Source organism: Nelusetta ayraudi, unplaced genomic scaffold (assembly GCF_046127955.1).
Source record: "Nelusetta ayraudi isolate G7.1 ecotype Tasmania unplaced genomic scaffold, CSIRO-AGI_Nayr_v1 ptg000004l, whole genome shotgun sequence".
NCBI classification, from domain to species: domain Eukaryota; kingdom Metazoa; phylum Chordata; class Actinopteri; order Tetraodontiformes; family Monacanthidae; genus Nelusetta; species Nelusetta ayraudi.
The window spans coordinates 1412693-1431442 of NW_027466054.1; the positions used below are offsets into that span (position 1 = coordinate 1412693).

Genomic DNA, 18750 nt, shown 5'->3' on the forward strand with positions numbered 1-18750 from the left:
ATCTCCGCACGCTGTTTGTATTCTCAGCTCACGGCTGCCAGTCATTGTCGGGCCCCTCGTACTCTCCGTTACAATGCGGCGGATGAGGGAAGAGAAAAAAAAAATGTGCGGTTTTACTTTGTTGGGAGAGTGCGAGCAGCACCTTAATTGCCGAGGCCCGTGGGACGATGGATGAGTCCTCACACAGACAGACCTGCCTGGCGCCCTTTAAACGCTGCCGATCCGCTGCTCCCCTGGAAACCAAACCGGGGGAGTAAATAGACTGGAGGTGATGTCTGGCGCGAGGCGGTGGGAGCTCTTGTTCCGGGAGAAGATTTGGAGATCAGCCTCTGGGAAAACACGCCAGATGGCAGATGCAGGGGCAGAGGGGGACGGCTCGGCTGGCGGACGGGTGTAAAAACTCTCATCGCGGGCCGACGCCTTTGCGTTTTGTTTCTCGGCCCGTTTGCGCCGCAACACAAAAGAGCCCGCCGATTTTACAGCGCAATTAGTTGGATCGCCGTGACGACCCCGAAGGGACTTTTGCGCGTCAAGCTCAACAATGCGCTATAACATCATTCGGGCGTCTTCGATTCAGGGAGAAGCTCGTCTCCCATGAGGGAATATAGAGATCTTTGGAAGGGGCCGAGCGAGAGCTCGCTCCAGTCTTCAATCTTTGGCCGCGGCATCCGTTCACACACGGGGGCTCCGCGATGCGTCTTTGCCAGCGGCTGTCAGCTCGGCCATTCAGGGCTCCAGGAGGCGTCCGGGGAGAAAATGGAAAAAGCCTTCCTTGTTATTATGTTGTCACGCAGCCGGAGTTTTTTTTTTGTTACCGAGTTTTTAACTCGGACGCCGCTCGGAGCGTCGCTCCCCGAGCTGTCAGTCCACCTCGGCCTATTAAGACAGCCGCTCACACTGGCTATTGTTCGGCGGCGAGCCGAGTGGGGACCTGAGGAATCTTTTTTTTTGTTGTGTTTTTTTTCTTCTTATTTCCCCCTCTGCCCCCGAAGGGCCTTTCAGCGCTGCGGCGATGAATGGGGGCCTGCCAACGTCGTCCGCCAGCCATGGCAATTTTTATGGCGTGGCTGACACACTCACAGCAGCTCGGCCGCCGGCCCCTCGCCGGCTCGAGCGCGGCCCTCCCTTTGTCCTCCGATGCCGCACGTCGGCCGGTGTTTTCCCATCGGAGTGAGGGAGCGGCACTTTAGCGCGGAAATTCGCTCACGCAGACGGTGTCGCGCAGTCAGTGGCCGAGCCCGAAATGTTTCCTTGGTTGGGGTGCGGAGGCACGGGGGGGGGGGGGGGGGGGGGGGTTGTGAATCCAATAGGGCTGGCAATAAGTAGATACCTGAAATAACTGGATGACTGTTTGTATTCTTATTGTAATTGCTACTACAGTAGCTGTTTGTATTTATTGAATGTTTTCAGTGTGACCTTAGAACAGTTGGCCAATGGATGAACAGGAAATCTTTACCATTGTTAATATTGATAGCAGAAAAAACACGTGAGCTTGTTCTGACTGTCCTAAGGTCACGGTTAGGGTTCCATTACATTTCATCTTTTGAGGATTTGTTTCCACCAAGAACAAAATTCAGGGAAAAAAAAACGCTGTGTAAAAAAGAAAGATGATTTACATCAACCAACAAAGATGTGAGTAGAGAAGCTGTAGCGTGGAAGTGCGTGGCCTTTGCTCATCTTATCGCCGTGCTGAACATACACCTACCTGAACACATACCTGAACTACACGACATGGTGTAGAGCAATAGTTTGAATCGCTCCACTTCAGGCAATAGAATTTGTATATTTTGAACACATAAGTAACAAAGCATTTTTTTTTCGAATGTAAAGAGTAGAAAGTACAGATATTTCTGTACAGATGTAGGGAGTAAAAGTAAATGGGTCGTCAGAAAAATAAGATAAAATCTACTTAAGTACAGACACAAAGTATTTTAACTTCCTTACTTCCCACCTCTGTCGGGAGTGCACACACACACACACACACACACACACACACGCACACACACACACACGCACACACACACACGCACACACACACACACACACACACACACACACACACACACTACGCAACATGCTCAGACAAAAGACCCTTGATTACTCGGCAAATGAACGGCCGGCTGATCACAGGGCGGCCCCTTTACAAACTGCCCTATTATGGGGTCTCAGCATGGGCTGGAAGCTTGCACTGGTCCCTGGGCGAGTGTGACCGCGGGGGACTGGATGAGCGTGTGTGTGCGCGCGTGTGTGTATGTGCGTGCACAACAGCCAAGGAGTGCTCCCATGCTGCGCTGCTTAACGAGAGGGCAGGTCAGCCATTAAATGGGCACTAATGCGGGAAATTGGAGGCCATTAGCGCCGCCTTTGTTGTCACGCCTCCGTGTGGCCAGTAAGACCCTCGGAAAAAAAGGGGGCCAAAGGCCTGATTAGCCCCCCGCACAATGAGCGGATATATGGAGCGTTTTGCCCCAGCGTGGCGCGGCCTGACCCCGCCGCTGGAAGTCGTCACCACACCGAGGGGGCCACGCGTGCACACAACGTGCATTTTCATTATTAGGATGCATCAGATGAATAGGGTGGTGGTGAAGCTGCGACTCCGAGCTCAGCCGGTTTTTCTAGGATGTCTGCAAGCGAGCAGGGTGCAGCGCTTAATGTTGACCAAGCCCTGAGTCGTTTACGTTACATTTCTGAGTCGTTTCTATGTTGGGAATTTGTGCTTTGTGCATGCGGACACAGCAACCTCCGACTCCAGACGCTCAGTGGACTGTGATTCTGTTTTGGGACATGAAGTAGGAAACTACAATCTCCTAAATTAAATCAATACACTGTATGAGAGAACCGCTCATAAAAGCTCCTCATTAGAAACATGAACGAAAACCTATCAGCAAAACATTATATGCATAATTATGACGTAGAAGTCCACAAATCTGGGCAGAGAGCTAGAGAGGAAGTCTAGGCAGCCAAAACAGCATGCAAATTGACCTGCGCATGAATTCATAAAACAAAAATTGATAAACTCACCATATTAGAAGAGACTCAACAGCCAACTTTGGTGCAGTGGAGGTCCTCCAACGTGGACTGAGGAGCCTCGGGCTCTCATATAGGTGCGTGGTTAACCCGAGAGAGACACGGATACATTACTGAATTTGAAAAATAAAGAAAAAAAAGTCTAAACACAAGAAAAAATGCTTCCAATGGTATTTTAATAGATCATTAGAAGCATTGTGGTAAATGGGAACTATTTTATTTATTTTTCATGTTCTCCTCCATTCTGCACCAGGAGTTAAAAATCTGTTTCTTTCTCTTTTTGTAAATATTAGTTATTAAGTATGAATTTATACAACATCAAAAAGTACACGATAAATTTACCAAATGAGAGAACAGGTCTGCATATAGAGCATAGGGAGAATGACTCCTCAATTAGTCAGAGCAACCTGCAGTGGAGAATAATTGATCATTAGTGTACGTGATCACGCTATTGACCAACAATGGTGTACAAAAAGTATATATATATATACATATATGAAATACAATACATACAAACATAATCAATAAATTGTCCAATAAATGAATTTCTACTTAGATAATGATTGCAAATGATAAACAGTGACAACAAAAACATTAAGTATTTCTTGCCTGATCAGTGAGACTCTCACACATTTATTTTTTATTTTTTTATTATTTTACTTAGATTTACACGTCAAGGCAAGCTAGCCCCAGGCTAACATTTGGTTATTTATTTTATTTCATTGTTATTTTTTAACTTAACTTGCCAAGGGGGTTAGGGGTTCACAAGAAAATGGAAAAATGTTCACAAATATTCACGGTTTCCGTTGCCTTTTGATCAAGAGAAAACTTAATTGAGATGATATACTTCTTGACCTCACAGTGAAAAACAATAAAAGAAGTTTTTCCATGAGTGAATTTATATTTGTGAATGTGGAATTTTGCCAGAATAATGATGATTAACGCAAACGTTACTGACCTCGTCATCGGTCACCACCGGCTTCCGCTGTTGAGTTTGACCCACAGCCCCCCTCGCTCGTCTGCCGGCTTAGCACCTGCTGCTGCTGGGGTGGTGACAAGGGCGCCAGATAGGTACAATAATTTAGCACACATAGCAGCTTCCACCTCTGGAGAGTTTAGTTGTTTTTTTTAACTCCTCTGTTCTTTCTCTCTACTTCCGTCGTCTAGTGCTAGCGTTACCTACTTTGTGGCTAGCTATGCTAGCCAACAACAGCCGATGAGGATCCGCCCAACCTTGGGTCGTGCAGTGATTGACAGCTACTTAAGCCTGTCAGCCCATGATTGAATGGCAAAGAAAAAGAACCTTAGACCAATAATACGTGTCTAAATTGCTAGCCCTCTGTAGCCACTGATATGCAGCTAGCCGGCCCAAATGGAGGGAGTACAGAGGGGAAAAAAAAAAAAAACTTTCGCCGGCCCACATAGGCCGTCTAATAGGCCATGTTAAAATAATGTAAATGTAAACCGGCCCATCGACTATACTAAGTAATACTATTTTTAATTAGGTTTTTATTTTCCTTTGTAACTTTTCATCCTTAAATATCGGAATCTCAAATGTCACCCTGTTTTCATGCATCTCTCACACTGGATGTATTTTTTAATTGCTTGATTTGGCAAACGCAGCTTTTGAAAAGCTTTTTTTTTTTAAGTACCGTATTTTAGATTAAATTAAAACATGCCCTAGTAAGTCTGTCATTTCGTATTTGTTAACTCATAATTAAAATAATAATAAATGGAACCTAGTTCACATGTAGGGCCGCACGTACTTTATTTATTTATTCATTTATTAAAAAAAAAAAAAAAAAAAAACATGTTCATCTACACCATTTTTTTTTTACTCAATCACAGTAGTCGATGAAAAATTCAGAGTGCATATGAGTATATAAGTGTGTGCGATTGGTTCTTTGCACACACACAAAAAACAACCCTCAAATCATGTAATTCCATAAATTATACAATTTTTTAAAAATTAAACAGAATATAACAAATGCACGACCCTCAACATCTTGCTGCCTCTGTGGAAGAAGGCTTCAACGATCTGGAATGTTCTGTAGAAAACAAACAGACGGCTGTGCAGATCCCGCTGATATTTACTTCTCTGGCTACTGTAAATCCGTGAGCTTAACATTAGCCTCCACCCCACCGCTAATAGATTCATGAGGGATGGCTGGCAGCTCTCACAGCTCTTTAATTGCCTCGCTCAGATAAGGAGCCACAGACAGGACGTGCACTTGCACTCTGTGTGGGGAGTTGCATGGTTTGAGCCTGATGTGGGGGGGAAAAAAATGAGAGTTCTAAATTATAAGATTGAGGAAGGAATAAACAGTCGCATGGATATCTTTCCCTTTTTTCAGAGAAAAAAGGTCAGAAAATGAAATATTTCCACAGTAAATCAGTCCTCGCCACATATTTATTCTGCCTTTGATAACGCAGTGGGACTGATGAATATTCTGTGTGACTTGATCTCATTTAGCTAACCATCAGACCCGGGATTAAACAAGCAGCTCCCTTCCATTCCCTCTGTCCACCAAATATTTCCACATTTTTCAACATCGTGTCTCACCGAAGACCCAGTGTGTTTGTTTTCTTTTATCCCCCCTCAAACCTGTAGTGCAGCGTCGGTGATGCAAACGGCTTATTAAGAAATCCAGCTGCCGTGAAACATTGAGTTAAGACTGGGGGGGTGGGGGGGGGGTCATGAGAAGTCCAGCGAAGAGGAGCTGGCGGGGCCCACAGGGGGTTAAAGTGCAGCAGCTAATTGGCTCAATAAAGGAAATATATTATCCTGCTTTAATCTGCGGACTCACTCCGCTTCCCACTCGTGCTGGCGCCTTGACCGCATTCTCACAGCCAGACACCTCAACCTCCACACATCCTCCACAAAGCCTTAGCTTTCTCTCACGTCTGTAGAGTCTTTTTCCAATCATTGAGAGTTATTCGGCTTTAGAAACACGTTCACTTGTCTGCAAAGTAAAACACACTTGCGTGGACTTGGTCGAGTGGCATTCGTATTGTTATAAGTTGAGTATAATAATGTTCTGATTCTTTGCCAGTAATGGACATTTGAATATAGAGAGTCTATAGAGAACCGCTTAGCATTGATTTTGTGTCCTTTATCTCTGATATCAGTTTGCAAAATTACTGTAATTAAATGTAATCAGTCAGAAAATTGCTGCCTTGTTATGTAAATATTTGTAACCACAAGATGAAGAGACAAGAGCTTTCTTTTTCCAAGTTTAGAGAAAAGTGAGGTCGTTGCCGTCCTGAGCTGACAGGTAACAGGTAGAAAATGATCCAGGGCACCATGGTTACTCAGTGAATATAAATACTGGTGAAATTCCCCTACTCTCAAAAGTTTTATGTAAGGCCTTCCTTCTTCAAATCTGGAAAAAAAAAAAAAAAAAAAGAAAAGAAAAGAAAAAAGCAGAGGGGCCAATCAGAGATTAATTCATTTTCAGAAAACAGTTTTTTGACTGACAAGAATAAAACAGAGAAAGAAATCCCCCAACATCAGAGGGTAATTCCAGTGTTGGCTTTGGCCCCACTGAACCAGTTGGAGTTGATCTCAATACTCTGGTATATTTTGTATAGAAGATAAATATGGTTTAATTTAAAGCTCCAAAATTGTTTTCCCCTGAGATGCATCACAATAGTAAAAGAAGAATAGCTTCCTTCACTGACACATTTACAGTAAAATATCATACTGAACAATATCACAACATGGTTTATTACAAAAGTACCTTTGAGGCTTTTACTTACTTTGCCCATACACTTCAAAAAGTACATTTGATAACATCCAGACTTGATTGCATGTGTGTGAGGGCTGAGTGATGACCCACTGGCTTTTTAACGACTCACACATCTGATCTCTGAAATGGAGCCGTGTGCATTTTTTTTTTTAATTTCGTTTTGTTGTGTTTTGTTTGACACAAATTTGATCCTGTGTTTGGCTTTGTCAAGCAGCGACAGGTGTATTGTGTTTAAGCACCGACACCTAAAGAGACAGTCTGCAGCGTGTGCGTGCACGTTTGTGTGTGTGTGTGTGTGTGTGTGTGTGTGTGTGTGTGTGTGTGTGTGTGTGTGTGTGTGTGTGTGTGTGTGTGTGTGTGTTCATATGTTTCCATCATCGCCGCAATTTTGTTTAATAACCATTTCACTGCAGCGCATTGGCAGGAATGGAGTTGTGTATTGTTTCTGGCGGTGCTTTTTCACAGAATTGCAATAGTGACACGCAAATTTTGCACAACCGGCAACATAGTCAAGCTGAGGGCAACCTTTTCCTTCTCCCTTGGGGGGGAGGGGTTACAGGAGTTAATCTGATTTCTTTTCGAAGCATTCATGAGATACAAGAGCCAAGTGTGCGTGTGAAGGCTCTCCACCGTGTTTTTCTGAAGGAGCCAAGAGAAAAGCAGGAGTCCCGCTGCTCCTCTGCTCACAAGCGGGAGTGTTGGCGGGGGAGTGGTGTGTTTTTTGGTGCTTCTTCCCACTTTGGGTCAAGGTGGGAAACGGCCATGAGGCTTCTCCCACTGCCAGACCGAGTATAAAAAAAAAACAACCCAGCAACGCCGTCTAAATGTGGCTTAATAGCACTTAATAGCACCAACAAGTGCAATCCGGCCCCGGGGATTTAGCGTGAAAGTGGCAGAGATGTGTTGTTAGTGGATCTCTCTAGAACAAATCAAGGCAGGACTCAATTACCGGGCTTATCATAAGCACGACGAGCTTAACCTTCACCTCCATGCTTGAATTTCCCCCCTAATTAGCCGAGGGAGGGCTTCCTCTGTTCTGCCTACCAGGCCGAGGTCACTCGATAAAGGCTGGGAAGCATTCAGAGAAACTAATTAGCCGACTTTCCAAAACACTCCAGACAAAGTGCAGAAGCGCCCCCCGAGTTAGCTGGAGGATGTGCGGGAGAAGAGGAAGAAGAGTGAAGAAAAAAAGAAGGACTGATAAATAAATCAGTTCCGAGCTCGTGAGAAGCAGCCACGTTTGGCACTCGGGATCCACATTTCTGGAGGTGTCGAAACGCTTGGAGTAAGTTCACCTCCTTCCAGCTAATTTGATTATTTTTTGTTTTAAAAAGGTATCACTTCACACTTCATACGCTGCTCACCGGGCGGTTGTGGCCGACCGCTGACACAATAATCCAGCCAGAAGCAGTTAGCGCGATTGAAAACAGACCAAATATTTCATGAAGTGTGAAAGGAAAAAACATTTTTGTGTGTATGTGTGTATGTGTGTGTGTGTGTGTGTGCATGTGTGTGTGTGTGTGTGTGTGTGAGAGAGAGAATGTGCATTATGGGAAAAGAAAATTGTGTTAATTGTGTGTGAAAATTGTTAAGTCATAAAGTGACCATAAAAATATACTTGCCCTCGTTTGTTTTGTTTTTTTTGTTTTTTTGCCATTTTGAATGTTAGCTGCCATTAATATGCAAAACTATCATTAAAAACACATTTTTCTGATTTTTAATACCAAGAAACTAAATATAAAAAATATCAGTGCTGGTATTGCTTGATAGTATTTTTTGTCAAGCTTTCTGTCAAATTAAGGTTACTCTCTCAGATTCCCCGTGAATGAGTTGATTTTGGTCTGGGAGCGTTAGTAAAAGCACAGTGGAGTTGTTTGTTTCTGTTTGTGTGTATTTGTATTTTATAACTTCATATTTGAAAAACACACACACTCAAGCAAACAATAAAATAACGACGCTGTCCCTCACTGAGCCACTGTAAGGAATATTGTGTGAACGGGTTCACATCCTGCTCAGTGTTAGCGAGTTTACATAAAGTGCCTCTCGCTCTTCCCCCATTATCTGACATAATCCCCCCGGGAAGCCCGATACGGCCCTGCACAATGCGGCCTCCTGCCCCACACCTTGACTTCCAGCTCGTCTGCTCTTCCTCCTCCGATGTCCAAAACGCCTCTCAGGACAACGGCGCTCCGCCAGGCTAGAATTCCCCCCTCGTCTCCATTGACGAAGGGTGTGAAAGCATCTTTGTAGTGTAATGGAGATGCGTCTGAGGAGCGCTCTCCACCTTAATCCCCCTGCGTCCCTGCAGGCCGGTGTGGAGACAGCCCAGAAACCCAGCCGAAACCTTCGCCCTGGCGGTTCTGATCGACGACATCGGTTCAAGCAATTGGGTTCCCGTGTAAAACTAAGAATCTATGTCGTTCGTCGTGATATCTGTTCACGCGTCAGCGGGCGCAGTTGGGGAAAGACAAAAGAACGCTCAATGGTTGCGTGAAACACAAAGGTCTGGTGGCTTCGGGCGCTTTCCCACTGGAGCCGGGAAACAGAAAGTCGGCACCGACAAATAATAGGAGTCAGTCACCAGTGTAAAACTAGCTTAAGACAAGAGGGAATGGATGTGTCAGTGAGAAGGGGAAGATAAATTTTATTGATATAGCCTCTGGCAGTAGAAGAGCGTCAATCTAAAGGGACACCTGGACATTTATGTCTGTGTGAATTTTGTGATCTCGAGGTGGAAGATGAATTTTTCATTTTCTTTTTTGGCTGTCCTTTATATTGTGATTTAAGGAATTCATTTTTTTTCGTCAATTCAGTCAAAAATATATTTTGGAAATATGGTGGTGAAATTCGGTGCTTTTTGCTTTGGCAAAATTGAGAGAAAAGGACCTGATATCTGCGACAAAGTGTTTTGTATCCTATTTTTATTCATTTTTATTTGTATGTGGCCCTGTTTTCATAGGTTTGGCTATGTTTTGCTTTGTTCTGTACTACGTCACATGGCTGTTGTGGATGTAATTGTGGGAATGGTATTTAATAAATGTATTGACCAGTGTCTAATGAGCCCATGAGGGACACTTAAATAAACGGATGAATCAATAGCGCCCTTCACATACAGCAAGCACAGGGTGATTTACAAGCAGACAAAATAACACAAAAGAAAATCAGAATAAAAGAAAAAAATACAATTGAAATTCAAAGATGTTCCACCTCAACGTCACACTGTGCCCACATATCAGCAATACAGTGCGGGGAAGAAATAACTTGACAGAGAATACAGACACCACAGTGTAGGCATGTAGGCCGACTGTATCAACAGGAGAAGAAAAGATTACACTGAGAGGACATTTCGAAATGTATATTTGGGTTTAAAATGGAACAATACAAACAATAGCAATATAAAGCTTCTTCATTGTTATAGTGATGAAGAACAGCAGGATTGGGCCCCTCCTGTCCTGCTGGACAGTCAGACAGGTGGGAGGGAGCCACCGCCGCACCACTGTGACTCACTCACGCTCAAGTACAGTATGTACTAGGAGCCGCAGCAGGAGCGCCTTGTCTTAATTATGCATGAACGTGTCGGCGTCGGGGAGGGAGGGCCGCCGTCTCGGCCGGTCGGCCCCTAATGAAGCGGTGCCGCTTCGCTCCGCCGCCCGGGAGTCATGAATAAACATCAGCGGCTAAATTAAACTCCCAGGACAGCGACTGTACTCCTTGGTAAACAAGCCGCGGGCCGCGGGCTCTGACGCAGCCACACTGGGGGTTGCAGAGGGAGACGGGTGGGGACAGAGGGTGGGGATAGGTTGGGCTGTTGTGGAGTAACAAGGTACAAGTCACGTTGTCAGGTAATTTAATTACAAAATAAAGATAATTGGCATCAGTTACATCGCTGAAAAACGATGTGTACTTAAATTATAGTTGCTTGTGAGATTATTCGTGATTCCAATTTTGGTTCCATCTGACCAATTTTTACAAGAGAGGCTGGACTTCATGTTTAATTGTTTTGTTCTTGTTGCTTTGCTATGGTTTTCTCGCACTCTGTGTCTCATGTCTATGTCGGAAAAAATGTGTCAACAGATTTTTGTCTTTCAATTCAAAACACTAACCTGTGTCTGGGTGTGTATCCGTCCGTCCGTCCGTCCGTCCGTCCGTCCGTCCGTCCATCCATCCATTTTCAATATCCGCTTCTTCCTCCACTTGGGGTCAGTTATAAGTCCAAGAAAATGTGCACATTAGAAAGTGAGCAATTATCAAGGTTGCAGGATGCCCAACTCTGAAGTGTCCTTGAGCAAGGCACTAAACCCTGAGTTGCTTGTGATGGCAACTGCGGCCATAACACTGTGTGTTAAGCACTGTGAGTGGTGCACAAAAACTTTCAATATAGCTTTCATACACAGTATGCCTTGATTTTAAATAACTTTTATCAGTGCTGCCCGTTTCCTGTTTATTGCAATACCCGCCTCTTGCGATTCCTGCGTGGCTCAACAGGAGTCGACCGCGTTCTGCATCATTTAACCTCTTTGTCCCGAATCCTCCCCCAACAGCCTGCAACTGCAACCTCCACGCCCGCCGCTGCCGCTTCAACATGGAGCTGTACAAGCTGTCGGGGAGGAAGAGCGGCGGGGTCTGCCTCAACTGTCGACACAACACCGCCGGCCGCCACTGCCACTACTGCAAGGAGGGCTACTACAGAGACCTGTCCAAGGCCATCTCCCACCGGAAGGCCTGCAAAGGTAAAAGCCGCTACCGCTGTGTCTCTCAGATAAGAGAAGATATCACGATGGGAGATTAGATAGTGAAAAACACATTTGCACTCCGAGCGATTTTGCGGTCTGACAAGGTTTTTAGATGTACAGCGGTGGGAAAAAAACAAGTTTCCGGACACTTTTTGCATTTGTGATCTACTGTATTGCGCTCAGAATCAGTCTTACGTCTCCAAGTGCAGTTAGTTTTAGTGCAGTCACCAACATTCAGCCACATGCCGCATGTGCACTGCTCCGTCCAGCTCACAACTGGATGTTTCAGCAAGGTGACGTCCCTTGCAACACATCCAGAGTGCAAGAAGTACAAGAACTACATGTAGCCCAGCTAAACATGCGCACAAATAGATAAATATAGGCAAATAAATATAGGAAAATAGGATAAAATAAGTTAAAAAATGATCTACGGTTCTAAGGTTGCTAAAAAAAAAAAAATAATAAAGTAAAGCCATAAGGGCCCCATGCAGCCAAACCTTATGAAACAAACAAATGAATTCAATAATTGGGATTGAGTGTCATTTTAAGTGTGTCCAAAAACTTTTTTCCACTTCTGCATCCCCGGATTTCAATTTGACCCCTGCCTCTGAATCGGCTCCGGCCCTCGTCCCCTTCCGCCGAGGCCGCATCGCGTTAGCGCCGGTGGTGTGGGCGGGTGGGACAGGCAGCGTCTTCTTCCTCGTCCACACTCGAGCTATTTGGCTTCCTGTCGGGAGGTGGGAGTGTCGGGGGGGCGGGCAGAGGGGATGACAAGACAAGCAAAACAAACAGAGCCGAGGTGTGAAGTGAAAAGACAAACGAGTTAGCAGGAGGACGGGTGAAAGGGCTGCAGGGCGTAGCGGAAAGGGGGGGCGGAGAGGGAGACGAAACTGGCGGCGGGAAGGAGAGTGAGGGATGGGACTGGGGGTGGGGGTGAGAGAGAGAGGCGCTGGGGGGGGCGGGGGGCGGAGGTGGTTGGACGCCCCCGCGCAGGTGCGATCAGTGCGGCGAGCGGCGGGGATGGATCGCCTGCCACCGGCCCTCAGCACCGCTACCAGGGGTCAAAAACAGGGAGGAGGAGGAGTTGGTGGAGGTGGAGGAGGTGGGCGGGGAGGGGGCGACGGGAAACAAAAGAGTGAGGTATGTTTTCTCACCTCCTCTATTGCTGCAGGGGGGAGATAACAGGAGCAGGATCCCTGTGCAAACAAGTCCGGGGACACACTCACACTCACACTCACACACACACACACACACACACACACACACACACACACACACACATACACACACACGTGCACTTGCATTCACAGGCACCCAGTGAGGAAACGTTCGCCGTGCCGACAGTTTGCCTTCAGCTTTTCTCACGTCGTTGGCTGGTAAATGAGTCAACACACTGAATCCCGACCTGACAGAACCGGGACAGGTTCTGAAAAGTACTGCAATTAATCAAACAATACATTTGTTGTTACATAGATGTTCATCATAACTAATGTTATTTTCCACATGTTTATTTTTCTCTGCACTGAAAATGCAGATCCCCTGGAATGATCTCCCTCCGAGATCCACCGTCACCCACAACACAACTGCATTGTTCAAACTGCTCTACTTTAAGCAACAGCCGCTCATAATAAGAGAATTCCCTTGAACAGAATCTGTGTGTTTTAAAGACTTTTAAACAAAACAAGCATGTTTTTCCGATGTAAGAAGTAGAAGGTACAGAGAATTGTGTACAAATATAGGAAGTAAAAGTATAAAGCCGTCAAGTAAAGTACAGATACCTTAAAAAAAAAAATCTAGTGAAGGACAACAACAAAGTACTTGTATAACAATGTAGTTGTGCGTCGTTTATACCCACCTCTGCAAATTGAAACTGAACGTTCCTTAATTGAAGCGATACATCTCATGGAAAAACAACATCCTTTACTCCGCAGTTTAATCATGATTTCCCGTCAGCATTTATTGCCGGCCACGTCATCAAGCAGGTGCAAATAGAACCTCACGTGCGTGCTGACCCCCCCCCCCTGCTGACATCACTCCCACAATCATTTCTGGAACAGGGGTTCAGTGACACATGCATCCATTTAGCCCCCCCCCACCCCCACCCCCACCCCCCTCCTTCCAAAGCTGCTTGTGAGCGATTTCCCCCCCCCCCACACCCCCAAACTGACATTAGCACCTTTCCTCGGCTTCGGGCTCATTCCGCTGTCGGCTAGGAATGCAAACACACATTCATCACGAGCAGCCGTTGTGTATCGTTAACCCCTATCCTCCGCCCGGCCCGGCTAATTGTGAACATGCGACCCTCCCCTGGCTTCGGCTGCCTTGCCTTCCCATCCTCGCTCAGCATCCTCCTGGCTCTCGCAGGGGTCGACCGTGCTCGGCGCATTCCTCTTTGAAGCACATTTCACCGTTCAGTTCAAATAAAAGTTCCTGCTGGTGTAGGAGGGAAAAAAAAAAGAACAAATAACTGGGAGAAAAAAAGTATCGCAGTGGACTAATCGGACTTGCTGTGATTCCGCGTTTGTGGCATTATGGCACAAAATTCTAAATCGCTTCCGACTGTTTGTCCTTGCGCGTTCCATTGCTCAAAACCAGTCGTTTCTCCTTGAGAGACGCCGGACTGGTTTCAGTCGGCGGTGGGAGATAAATTTATGTTTGTTTTTTTCCACCCTAAAAGCGAAACCGCAGATCGCGTAATGATAAAATATTTTCCACATGACTGGACGACAGCTCATTCAGGGAAACACCGTCCAACCAGCGATGTGGGCTCCTGCCCTCGCGCCACAGCAGTGAGTCGTTCGATTCGCGGGCCAAACGAGTCGCGAAATCAAAAGTGGCAAGGCAGAAGTTGCAGACGACGCGGCTCGTGTGGAATCCTGGCCAAGTCGCATGTGCATCTGGATCTGCGACTGCTGGCTCTTGTGTTCCGTGCGAAGCTCTGTGATCGCTGCTCCCCTGATTTAGAGGCTGACAGGAACCCCTTCATCTCCATATATGTCTTCCACGCATGGATCTCGTTTCCTCTGCATTCTGAGTCACCCTGCGGCGCTGTGCGTGAATCACTGCGGCCAACGTGCCGCTCATCTGCGTTCTCAAATAAGCAAGAATGATTGCTTTCAGTACTGGTGATCATCAGAAAACAGGAATGCTTAAAAAAAAAAAAAAAAAAAAAAAAAAAACTAAATTACATGTTGTTATTTATTTTTCTAAAGCTAAATTGATACATTGATAAATTGTTATTAACTTTCTCATACATTAAAGGGTCCCTATTGTGATAATATCTTTGACGTGGTAAAGAGCTGGGGGAAAAAGAAAAGTAAAGTTTTTCTTTTTTTTTTCTTTTTGCATTAGCTGCATGCTAACCAACACACCAAGCATGAAAAATGACAATTTGTGCATTTCGAGTTGGACTGACTTTTAACTGAAACGAGTTGTTGGGAATTTTGCTCCACTTTCTAGTCATAACTCAACTTGGTTATTAGAGTATTGCAGTGTTTTGTTTTTTGAAAATGTGGGCAAAGTGCTACTTAGCAGCCATCATTCCCGCTAGCTAGCAAGCAAGCGCTAGCAGCAAGCAGCTGGCCAAGGGGAAGAGTTTGACTAAACGTATCTTTTTTATTGTTAAAAGCAGATCACCCAAATTAATTTATTGAATGTGGAAATGGCTGTATGTATAGTGTCCCCTTAAAACTGCAACTTTGCTTATGCAGCCTTGGATTATTTTCAAGGTTTGAAAATACACTCGTCGCTCCATAACAGTCAGACGCTCGTTACATCACAGTCGAACCCAGACGATGGATATTAAATCATCTCACGCATGTCATAGACTCCCTCCTGACTCCTGCCCCAATTAAAGCATAAACACCTTTTCATCATGATTTATAAACAACAGGTTTGGTTCCATTTTACTGGTGAGCCTTGCCAGAGAGTCGGGGAGGCTCCCACCTCGCTGGGCCCAGAGAAGGTTGTCTGTGTTCCATTTGCGGTCTCCAGTTACGCTCTTACACACACACACGCGCGCGCACACACGTACAAACACACACACAGTCCGCGCCCATTATTGACAAATGATAACAAGCACGAACGGCTCTCTCGCGCCAAACACAACAGCTTTGCCAATTATACTTGGAGGGTCTGCCGACAGTGACTTCACAGTCACGGATCTCAAGTAACGCTGTAAATGTGACTTGTACGTTTTTCCACAATATCTGTTTCCTTCCACTAATCACCCCGTGACACACTGCTGTAGGTATTCTGGCCAAACAGTAGAATAGTTTTTTTTTCTCTACGTTCTTTTCTTTGTGTTCAAAGAAAAGGAAAAAGAAACATCACGCCGCAGCAGTTTCCCCTCCTGGCCGATCCCGACTGCGTTTCTGACTTGCGGCCGGTCAGAACTGATTATGAAACATTCGGCTGCAGGAGCCACAATAGGCGGTGGGAGTCTGCAGCGAGGTGCGCAGCCTGGAAATTGTCGCACACTCGAGTCCAAGGATTGCGTAGCTGCCGCTGCCTGTAGCTCCCAAGACGTCTCGATCTCTGGGTTTTCACTTTTTAAAAATGGTATTCAATTTTTACCTTTTTCTGTTTGTGTGTTTCTTTTGTTTCTTTTCAAAAGTAGAATGAGCTAAACCACCTCCGCACTGGGCACAAACTCAGACAGCTACACTATATACAAATAGTGGAAAAAAGCTTTTGGACAACTTTGAAATTTTACTCAATCCCAATTATAGTTGAAATATTTGATACATCATTTTGTAGTTTATTATAAATAAGGCAAAAATAAGAAAAGTAAATTCTTGTCATTCTTGAATTGTTGTAAGGGACGTCATCTTGCTGAAACACCCAGTTCCCCAGTTCTGAGGTCAGTGCACATGCAGCATGTTGGTAAATGTTGGTGACTGCAGTTAAACAAACTGCACTTGGTGATTTAAGACTGCTTCTTAATGTAATACATCACAGATGCAAATGCATGAGGTGTCCAAAAACATTTTTCCACCACAGAATTTGTTGACTGGTGTCCTACCAGTTACCCATTAAACACAGATTCCCTTGGTCTTTGGAAACGTGTTTTCTTCTGTCCAGACTGAATTGTCTTATGCCAGTTTAGCACAAAGAAGTACATCTTTTGCTGAATGAGAAAAATAAAAAAGTGCAACACTGACAGCGCTCTCGGAGGGTCCACTAGCAAAGGTTGTGCACTGAGAAACTTCCTAACAGTGGTTTGCAGTGTTGCGTTCGCTTTGCTGCGTGGCTTTGGGGAAATCAGAGGAAGCTGGAACGCAAACGGGGCTCCGAACGCAGCTGATGTGAAGTGAGCAGCAGCTCGTCCCCTGCAGAGAGAGCTGCCGCCACCGGCTGCAACCAGACGCCTCGTTGAGTAAGAGCACACCCAAGGAACGCGTTCAAGCCACTTTTTACTGGGTTTGATTTTAATGCAAATCCCCCCCAAAACAACGCAGCTACTCTGACACATTTTATATCATTTCCAAATTGTACCCGATAAACTTTTTATTCAGATTTACTTTGCCGACTGTTTAATCGCCAAAGACTCAGCTTTGATTTTGGTGAATTGTTTTAATAGCAGATCCAAGTGGGATTTTTCTTTCGTTTTTGCTTTTTTGTCATGTGCTGAATGACAAATCATCTTTTCCAAACAAAGCCACACCACTGGCTAGTCTGCTTGGGAAGCTGTTGCTCTTAACCTTCAGCGTCCACATGCTGACCCTGGTTCTGTCACATTATGGTTGGTGTCATTTTTATTTTATTTTATTTTGTTGCTCAGTTTAGATACTGGACAAGAGAGTTTTTACTAGAGGGGTGTTTTTACCCACTGATTGCATGTGTCTTTCATCCACACAGTGTTTTGTTTTTTTTGATTGACTATATGAATGCTGTATACTGCTTTGGATTTGAAAGCTGTTGTTTCTCATGAATTGACTTTTTTCAAATATATATATATTTTTTATTTGCAACATGTGGCGAACATCAGTCAAAAACAAGCTCATGTCCGACATCCCTGTGGCCAAAAGCATGACTTTGATTGAAGTGAATAGAAGTTTCACAGGAACAATGGCAGAGAGAAATAAACACTCTAATAGAGCAAACACTGCCTTTAGAATTCAACAACTTTATAATCTTTGCCCGGCTTTTCATAAATACATGTGGTGAAGGCAGAATAGTGTGTGTGAAACAACAGTGTGTGTGATCTCCCACAAATATACGCTTCCACATTGAACTCCAATATAACCGGTTTTATGAAATAAGGATCTGGAATGCTCTGCGATCATATGTGAGTGCACAAAAATCAGCCGAGATGTGCTGAGCGAGTATGGGAACATTTTAGTGTTTAATGAAAACCACTTCCGATGTCTAATTAAAAGTGATTGAGAGAATTCCAAGTGTGAACACACTAAAAAAAGAACCAAAAGTATAAACCATGATGTTTTGTTGACTCTTTTATGGTTGGGATTATAAAACAAAGCTTTGTTTTTAGAAATATTTGCGTTCTATAGCCAATTCAAAGCGTTCAACTTGAATGATGATTGGCTGCAGATTGCAAACCTGATATTCATTCATTCATTCATCTTCTATACCCACTTAGTCCCGAGCTCAGGGTGACACCTTGGACAAGTCGCCAGTTCATCACAGGGCCACAGAGACACAGACAACCACTCACACTCACATGCACACCTACGGACAATTTAGAATGTTCAATTGACCTCACATGCATGTTTTTGTAGTGTGGGAGGAAGCCAGAGAACCAACGCAGACACAGGGAGAACATGCAAACTCCACACAGGAAGGTCCCAGGCCCGAAATCGAACCCACAACCTTCTTGCTGTGAGGCGGCAGCGCTAACCACTGCGCCATCGTGTCGCCCGCAAACCTATAATGTGTTCAGCACATCCTGACTGATTTTCCTGCACTAGTGATGTTCTTAGAGCATTCCAGTGGATTATTCCATGAAGCTGCTTATAATGGAGTTCAATGCAGAAATGAGTCAGTGAGCCCAAACTTTGGAACAGCAGTATATTCTTATTGGTACAGGTAGAGATATCAGAGTTCAAACGTCGCATAAGTGTCTAATGTGTTTGGCTCTTGTGGCTCTTTGATGTGGCCAATTTTCCCACAACTGATGCGTTCGCGCCCGCTCTTCTCTTCTTATCAGAAACGTCTGCCACCTTTTCCTCGCTCCAGGTGTTGACACATTAAGCGCCCCGTTCCCCCTCGCCACCACCTGC

General features: G+C 45.0%; 1 protein-coding gene across 1 annotated transcript in view; it reads left to right on the forward strand.

The window, feature by feature from the left end:
* Positions 1 to 18750, forward strand: part of ntn1a (netrin 1a) — a 60247-nt gene that overhangs the window by 20141 nt on the left and 21356 nt on the right. The window contains exon 3 of the mRNA XM_076042791.1: positions 11318 to 11506. Within this exon, the coding sequence (XP_075898906.1) occupies positions 11318 to 11506 (189 nt within the window). The remainder of the gene's footprint in view (positions 1 to 11317; positions 11507 to 18750) is intronic.